Source organism: Sciurus carolinensis, chromosome 3 (genome assembly GCF_902686445.1).
Source record: "Sciurus carolinensis chromosome 3, mSciCar1.2, whole genome shotgun sequence".
NCBI lineage: Eukaryota > Metazoa > Chordata > Mammalia > Rodentia > Sciuridae > Sciurus > Sciurus carolinensis.
In genome coordinates, this window is record NC_062215.1 from 100,289,240 (window position 1) to 100,298,698 (window position 9,459).

At 34.7% G+C, this 9,459-nt stretch overlaps 1 protein-coding gene across 1 annotated transcript in view; it reads left to right on the forward strand.

The window, feature by feature from the left end:
* Positions 1 to 9,059, forward strand: part of Epc2 (enhancer of polycomb homolog 2) — a 132,184-nt gene extending 123,125 nt beyond the window's left edge. Inside the window, 8 exon segments of the mRNA XM_053743364.1 lie at positions 4,841 to 4,977; positions 6,561 to 6,585; positions 6,588 to 6,667; positions 6,669 to 6,729; positions 7,561 to 7,797; positions 7,800 to 7,867; positions 7,869 to 7,885; positions 8,816 to 9,059. Coding sequence (XP_053599339.1) covers positions 4,841 to 4,977; positions 6,561 to 6,585; positions 6,588 to 6,667; positions 6,669 to 6,729; positions 7,561 to 7,797; positions 7,800 to 7,867; positions 7,869 to 7,885; positions 8,816 to 8,888 — 698 coding nt within the window. The 3' untranslated portion in view covers positions 8,889 to 9,059.
* Positions 9,060 to 9,459: the final 400 nt, after the last annotated feature.

Below are 9,459 nucleotides of genomic sequence, written 5' to 3' on the forward strand. Positions count from 1 at the left end.
GTGATAAGAGATCAGTCTAAGCCAAGCACCATATAAGAACCACAAACCTAAAAGGTAAAGGATAAAGCAAAAAATTCCTGGGACATTTGAGAACAATAAACATTTCAAGAATAGTGACAGATATTCCAAGAAAAGGTACATGGTTTCATTTGAGGAAAAAAAGCAGACTTAAATCCAAGATGGGCAATGATTCAGATATATAGAAGATAGCCAGAAAGGTTAAGGACTTTCATGGAAGATAGACTATGGGTTATATGTACATGATATCTAGACCTGCAAGTATATTATTTATGTATTGGATGACATATTTGTATATAAAAGGGGGAAATTCTGTAATAGGTATACAGAGCTGCCAAGAAGATTTGTAAAACTTCCTACTTAAGGAAAACAATACTTCCTATCTCTCTAGAGTTGTGAGATAATTGTCACATTCACAAAATGTCAGGTTTATGGTTCCTTTTAAATTGATAGAACTTGAAGTATGAAGTGAATTTCAACTAGCAACTTTTTTTTTTAATTAGAGCTTTATAGTTAGTTGTAGTAGTTGGTTCATCCAAACAAACTCACACATGCATGGAAATGTATCTCAGTTCATCTCCCCTCTCTTTTCCCTCCCATCCTCCCTCTCCTCTCCCATTCTCCTTCTTCTACTAGACTTCCTTTCACAAGTCTATTAATTTATATTTGATGTTACCTTATTCTTCCCTTTTCCTTTATTTTACTTAGCTTCCTCATGAGAAAAACATTCAACCTTTGAGTTTCTGAGTTTTGCTAATTTCACTTAGCATGATAATCTCCCATTTCCATCCATTTACTGGTAATGCCATAATTTCATTCTTTTTTATGGCTGAGTAGAACTCTGTGTGTGTGTGTGTGTGTGTGTGTGTGTGTGTGTGAGAGAGAGAGAGAGAGAGAGAGAGAGAGAGTCATAATTTCTTAATTCATTCATCTATTAAAGGGCATCTGGGTTGATTCCCTAATTTAGGTATTGTGGATTGTGCTGCTGTAAACATTAAGGTGACTGTATCACTGTAGTATGCCAATTTTAGATCTTGGGGGAAAATGCCAAGGAGTAGAATAGCTGGGTTATATGGAAGTTTCATTCCTAGTTTTTTGAAGACCCTCTATACTGCTTTGCAGAATGGTTTTACTAGTCTGTAGTCCCACCAACGATGTACAAGTGTATCTTTTCCCCCACAACTCACCATAAGCTAGCAACTTTTAAGATGAACTAGTGAGACAAGGTACCTTGGCCTGTGCCAGTAATCCCAGTCATTTGGGCAATTAAGGCAGGAGGACCTCAAGTTCAAGGTCAGCTTAGGCAATTTAGCAAGACCCTATCTCACAATTTTTTAAAAGGACTGGGGATGTAGTTCAATGATAGAACCTCTCCTAGGTTCAATCCTCAGAACTGAAAAAAGAAAAAAATAAAATTTCCTACTTCCACTTTGTACCACCTCTACCCCACCCAAAGCTAGGTCCCTACCTTGTATCTTAGTCTTAAACAGATTTGGTCACTAACTGTGACCTCTTCTTGATATATTTAATGTGTGCCTCTTGATGACTCAAAAGTCAGTATAAGAATTAAGTCTGATAGGGAAGTGTTTCAGTAACTTATGAAGGGAAAATAATGAATAGAGAAAATGACTTCCAGTTTTTACTATTTACCTCTCAGTAAATCAACCTTGAGAACCACAATTCAATATTGTGTCTGTGCCATTAAAACCATGTTTCTTATCTATCTCCCTTTACCCCCCAAATGACAAAGGAGTTAGAAAGGATGTTTTATAAGTGTTCCAGTTTTGTATCATGTATTCTTTGCTACTTTCACTATTTTTCTAAGTATTACTTTGTTTAAATACTAAACTTTTGAAGTAATATTAGAAAATTTTGGATGAAGACCATGAGTTTGTTTCAAACCTAAAATACCTTAATAGTAAAGAACAAAGTAGATGTCTAGAGTGGATATAATATACTGATTTGGGGGTAAGGAATAAGGGGGGAAAATGAGTATAATTCTTAAAGCATATCCATATTATACAATGATATTGTCTTTATCACTGATTCTCAAGTTAAAAATGGAATCAGGGATAAGATTTTTGGTATCAAAGTCAGCCAAAATTTAAAAAGGTTGAGAAACACCATTAATCTGAATAATTTGGACTGAGACGTGGTTGAAATTGTATGAGTTCCTATGAGTAGAAAAGAATGGAGTTTGTGAGCAAATTAATAGTCTTAACAATACAGGACAATAAATGTAGACATCCAAAAAATAGGTTGTTTTATCAGCATCCCTTTTTAATATATACATAATAATCATCTGTTTACTTTGCAAGTAGAACATCTCCAGTTAGCAATTCTTTATTAGCTGTGAACTGCCAACCCAAAAGTAATACTTTTTTGAAGTATTTTTTTATTACAGCTTTATAGTAAAGCATAGTAGGATTTTGGACTTGGCAGCATTTTAGATTAGGAATAGTCAACCTGTACTTTATTCTGAATTAGTTAAGATTTTACTAACTCCCTTACAAGACTTTGTCTTTTATAAGATTTTTGAAAAGAAAAGAAAGTCTTATTCACATTTCTATTTTGAAATAGCCCCTAAAAGTATGTTCTCCTTATTGGGTTTATTCCTCAGAGTTAACCACTTTGAATCTCACCTTTTCACCACAATATAAAAGCTGAGCTCCTGACAGTCAATACCGGATTTAAGGAATGTGCTAATACCAGATTACAAGTCCACTTTTTTTGAAATGGTCCACTTTTATTATCCATATAAGATGGTCCACTTTTATTATCCATATAAGACTTACAGATTTATTTGGGTTTAAGATTTTCCTTATCTAATAAGCTATTTTTCATCTTTTTCCCCAAGGTTTTCAAACAACTGGAAATTCATGAATACTTCATATTTTCATTTGATTTTGAAGAATGTAACTTTAGAATTAAATTTTTTTCATTTAAAAATAGAACACTTGCAGTGAATTTAACATATGCAAAGACATTTGATTTTATTGGTAATTCAGTAAAAAAATTAATATGTACTTCAAAAATACAGGTAATATTAAGATTTTAGAGTAAACAGTACAGTAGCCCCAGATTTTTGAATTTTCTAAAAATAAAGTTGCTTTCTATTTTTTCCTCTCATATGATTTAATACAAATTTTAATGAAAGTGTATCTAAAGCTTTGTACATCTCTGGGGCTTCTATAGGAAGTAGACTTTAAATTTATCACTTGTGACGCTCCTAAACAGAAACATTGTAGGGGTGGAGTGAGGTAACCCAGGTTTAGGGTAGACTGTTTAAACTCCTACAGTCATATTGATCAATAGCACAAAAGATGCCTCATTCAGTTGGCATTTCTTTATATATATCTTTATATTTCTTTTCTTCCCAACTACACTATAGAACTTTCTAGCAATTACCCTCTTCTTAATTTGTTTTGCCCTATATTCACTGTAACTCATAGTGCCGCTTTCTCCATCATAATAGATTAGGAAATACTTGATGATTCAGTGAAATAGGAGAGCAGAAAGAAAGCAATAAAGAAAAGTAGAGTGTGCCTTTAATTCCAGTTTCTCAAGAGTCTGAACATAAGGATCACAAGTTTGAGACCAACCTGAGAGATTTAGTGAGACCCTGTCTCAAAAAATAAAATGGATCAGGATGTAGCTCAGTGATAGAACATCCCTGGGTTCAATCTCCAATATTGCCCTCAAAAAAAGAACAAAAATTGTCTCTAGAGTATATATTCTGATGCAATTTAATATTTCATGACTCTAAAAATATATTAACCTCTATAGAAGTAACTTTGTGTCCTCCAAATCAATTTATCAGTGATCTACATAAATATCAGTGAATGAAATTTTGTGTACATTTCTTTGAGGAAAATGATTCCTGATTTAACTTAGTTGATTATTTATTTATTCATTTATTCATTTACTATTTCGGTACCAGGGATTGAGCCCAGGAGCACTTAACCACTGAGCCACATCCCCAGACCTTTAAAATTTTTTTATTTAGAGACAGCATCTCAATAAGTCACTGAGGGCCTTGCTGAGTTGCTAAGGCTGGCTTTGAACTTACAATCCTCCTGCCTCAGCCTCCTGAGCTGCTGGGATTATAGGTATGTGCCACTGCCCAGTTTAGTTAATCTTTTAATCAGCTAAGAAAATAAGATGTTTCATTTTTATTTTAGACCTTATTTTACACACCTGGCTGCAGTATACTTGATTACATCTGAGAATTGTATCTTTAGTTTTCTGAAAAGATTTTTACTTCTAGTCCTTATTTTTATAGGTAGGATTTATTTTAAGCATTGAACTATTGGCTTAAACTATGGTTAGTGATTATGTTAGATGAATGTCTATGTTCTCTAATTTGTAATCAGAGAAAAATAATTTCACTACAGTGTCATATGACATTGAAGTAAAAATTAGTCTTGCAGATGGTCTCACTTTCTTACTAAAAGGCTATAATTTAGTTGTCATTATTTACATTAACATTGAAATTTTTCTCATTACATGGTCACCATAATAGAAAAAAAAAGTAATAGTAAATGCCCTAAGTCTTAATAAATGGTAAAATTCTCATGTTAGAACTTTTATAGAGTAAAAACTATGCCTAGGAATCTTTTTTAGCATGTGTGATATTATTAGATGCTTATGGATATAAGCATATGCCACACTTGATAAAAGATTCATCATTTTTATTGGGTTCCTTGGCCTATAGATACTATGTTTTGTATTTCCTTTTCATCTTAATTGTGGAATAAGTTTACATTGAATTCTACATGTATTAAGTAAATACTTTAAAACATACCTATTTATCCTTTATCAGTAACAGGGGGCATCACAGAAGAGCAGTTTCAGACACATCAACAGCAGTTAGTTCAAATGCAAAGACAGCAACTTGCTCAGCTTCAGCAGAAACAGCAATCTCAGCATTCCTCACAACAGACACATCCAAAAGCACAGGTAAGCCTGTCTTTTAAATCACAGTTGTCTCTTCCTTCCTTTTGTGATTTTATAAATTTTGTTAGTCAGGTCACAGGAAAAAGCTTATTTTGCCACTCTTGATTTGATTTTGAGAATTTTTTTTAGTTAATTTAAATAATATTAAGTGACTAGTTAAAAGCAAATGTCTGAATGTTCTGAGAAGAGTACTAGAGCCCAAATATGGTATTTTTAATTTAGGAAAGAAATAAGTATTGTTACTGGAAGGGTTAAGTAATTACATATTCTTAAAACCATCATCCCCCATTCTTGATTTTATAACATTTTGACCCTTCCTAAACTGTGTTTAAGTGCGGTGTGGTTGTGCCCCATGAAGCTAGAGGTGATTCTCTTGAAATGTACAGTAAATCTAAGCAACATAGCCCCTTGCCTCTATGAATCATGTTTCTCTGTAGGAAAAAAGTTGCTACTAGGGGAAGTTGTTCATAGACACCATTAAATAAAGACATTAGGGATAAAAAAAATACTGTAGGAACCAATCCTGCCAATGCCTTGATATATGAGCCCTGTGAGATTTACTGTGGACTTCTCGCCTCCAGGGCTATGTGGGAATAAGTGTCTCTTTTTTTTTTTGAGCTTTTAAAAACAAAACCAAGCCAGGTATAGCAGTGTATACCTGCAATCCCAGCTACTGTGGAAGCTGCAGGCAGGAGGATCCTAAGTTCTAGACCAGCCTCAGCAATTTAGCAAGACCCTGTCTCAATAAATCAATCAAATGGACTAGGGGTATGGCTCAGTGGTAAAACATCCAAGGATGCTATCCAAAAAAAAAAAAATGTTTGTGTATGTGTGCACACACATACACACACATATTTATGTTTCTTTCTTTTTTGACTGGGTGATGGGGATTGAACTCAGGGGCACTCAACCATTGAGTCACATCCCCAGCCCTTTTTTGTATTTTATTTAGCGACAGGGTTTCATTGAGTTGCTTAGTGCCTCACTGTTGCTGAGGCTGGCTTTCAATTCTTGATCCTCCTGCCTCAGCCTTCTGAGCCGCTGGAATTATAGGCTTGCACCATGCGGCCAGCTATATTTATATTTGAAAGTTGAGCCTCCTGAAAAGAAAAAAACCTTTCATCTTTTTAGGTCTTAAATTGTGTTGCTCCATAATTCTACAAGTACTCCTAAAGGAATAACTAACTCAGTTTGGTTGTATGCTTCAAGCTCTCAGGCCAGCATCTGCCCATAGTGGTTCAGCTGATTCTCAAACAGTCAGTACATTGACTAGAGATCCCAAGTCCAACACCATGGAAATCTCAGTGTCCCTGGGGTCCATCAACACTCCTGTGACATCCAAGTAGATCTGGACCTGGCTTTACAGGACTAATGCTATTGGCTTTAGTAACAGTTAATAAGTTTATACAGAATCAAGGAGGAGTAGCCATTTAACTGCCCTTCATCTGCAAAATCCTAGATCTCCTAATCTAAACACTTGTGACTATTGAAGATTAGAAAGGCAAGTCTCTAGGGTTCGCCCTATTCCTTAATGTAATGAAATGACATCTAAGAAACTGAGGAGTTGACTTTGTCCAATTTCATAGGGCTCAAGCACCTCTGACTGCATGTCTAAACACTCGACTCAGCCAGCGCCCACTTTGCTGCATCTGCAGTGGTCAGTGCACCTGTTCCAGGTCGCAGTGAAGTACGTCAAGGAACAGAACACAGGCCACAGCAACATAAATGGTGTCGTCCAGCCTTCAGGTACAGCTGGAGTTTCACTTGAAGTTGTAAGCTCACTGACTTGAGTTTGGTTTTATTTCTTGTCTCCAAAGGGAAAATGTATATAAGAAATCAATCAGTACTTTTCAGAAAATCTGTGAAAAGATATGTGGAATAAATACTGGATATTTTCTAGAATTCACCATAGTGTTACTCCCTGTTTCTTCATATGTGCTGGATACCTAACTGTGGACACTACTTTCCTGGTATCATTCATAGACTGTCAGATGCCTCACATTTTAGTATATCCATTGAGCTAATTACTAACCATCAACATTGAGTATCCATGTATATATTAAAAAGTGAAATATAATCAAGGACAGTCTGTAAATAAACTTGAAAGCAGATCTACCTTCCCACCAGCATACTCATAGGATATTTTCTTTGGCACCTCCTCCTGAGATGCAAGTACTGTGAAAACCCTGTGTGCTTCTTACTACCCTGAGTCCTCAGAAAAACCTTCACCTCTTTCTTAGACCTTCTGATTTTCCATTTGTATTACATATACCCATGATCCTGATTGACCATTTGTCTATAGTAATTATCTTCAAGGTTACCACATATAGAGGGAGCAGAATGCAAAGCATTTTTATGCAGACCATTAGCAAGAGGGTGTGCTTAGGGTTATATCAGATGAGTATATTGTACTTAACTGATCAGCAGCTCTCTTGAAGAGACTATTATGTGAAGTTAACTTAGTATTTTATTAGAATATGAATGTTGTGTTTATTTTTACTTTTACACTCCTAATTTTTAAAGTGTTTTTTTAATGTCCCATTAAACTAATTGAGTAATTTTTCTTTTTATCTTTCAGGAACCTCTAAAACATATACTCCACCAATATGGCTTTATCATCCAGCCCAGGGATTTCAGCTGTACAACTTGTAAGGACAGTTGGCCACACTACTACAAACCACTTAATCCCAGCATTGTGCACAAGCAGCCCTCAAACACTTCCCATGAACAATTCCTGCCTGACAAATGCAGTGCACCTCAATAATGTCAGTGTTGTTTCTCCAGTCAATGTGCATATCAATACACGGACTTCAGCACCATCGCCACAGCCTTAAAACTTGCCACAGTTGCTGCCAGTATGGACAGAGTGCCAAAGGTTACTCCCAGTAGTGCCAATCAGCAGCATAGCAAGGTGTGTGTTTCAAGTATTCTCTCTGGGCTGGCTATTCATGCTGCCTATTCTGGAAGAGAAAGACTTTTTTTTTTTTTTTTTTTTTAACCCACTCAAGCAGTGGGTGTCTGACAGACTTGCTTTTCATTAGATCTTGAAGATCGGCTTAGCATAAAACTCTGTGTCTTAGGTTATTTATTTGTTTGAGGTTTCTATAGGATGCTTAAATGCCAACAGAATTGTAAAAGAAAAAAAAAAGGAGGAAAATGTCAAATGGGCAAATACTTCAGTCCTTTTAGAAACTTCAGTTATTTTGTTATTGTTTTGACAGTCTGGAAGATTAGAATTGTTATTCCGTACCAGAATTTAGGTTTCAAATCATAATTATGTGTGATTTGAAATTCAATGTATGTCTCAAATTGAGATATTCTAGGAGTAGTTAAATCTGTAATAATGTATTTCAGAGTAAGTTTTCACATTTTTTTCAATCACACTAATGCAGAAGCAGAACAGTAAATCAGAAAAATATTGATCTGCATGAATTAATAAGTACATGACCTTAAGGCTACAAAATTAAACTCTAGTGGGAGGTGATTTAAATAATATTGTACTCCTAATGATTCTCTTTGGGCATCATATATTACATCTATTGCAATAAACTGGGATTGTCCTATGTTATATATTTCAACAGTAATTTATCATCAGCTTCTACTAAAAACTGTTAAATTGTTGTCTTTCCTTAAAAAAAATAGTTATAATCAAGTAATTAGAAATCATTAGAATTCTGAATTGAAGGAAACCTTCTTCATTCCTTACTGGAATTGATGAAAGTGGAGAAGGTTCTTGGGAAGTCATGTTTAATGTAGTCACATAAAAATGCAATCTGTAAATGCTGAGTATTAACAGATTCTAGAGAGTATTAATGTTATTTTACTTTTTGCCTCATTATAGAGAGAACCATGAACCAGAAAGATTGGGTTTAAATGGAATAGCAGAGACAACAGTAGCTATGGAAGTGACATAACCTAAAACATGTGGCTTTTCCTGTGTGGATGGTGTGCAGTCATTCGTATTCCAGCTGAATGCAAAAGGCGGACACTCTGTGGATCACAGAGCGTAACAATGGACCTAAATGGACTACAAGTATATCGGATGTTTAAATCGATAGATGATGTATATTTTGTAAAATTGGGAAAATCACTACCTTGTAAAATAGTTTATTTGTATCATCAATATTATTTCTGTTACTTGAATAGTAGATATTCATCATTCATGCTTTTGCACTTGAATTTGCAACTGAATGGATTTTAAAAATAATTCTTTAATGGAGTCATGAGCATGAAATGGGATCCTGCATCACTTGTTTTAACTATTTATTTTGCCATGTTTACATTTGTATCTTGTAAAATAATCCAACTTTGTGTCTAAAAAGTTAAAGATTCATAGCTAGGAAATGAAATTTCTTGTAATTTTTTTCTAAAGGAACTGTAAAGTTTTCACTTGGTTCATTTTGTTTCACAATTTGACTAGATGGACTTTTTGGTAAATACTTTAGTGGCATTTCACTGTCAAATATGAAGTTCAGGCAAAATAGT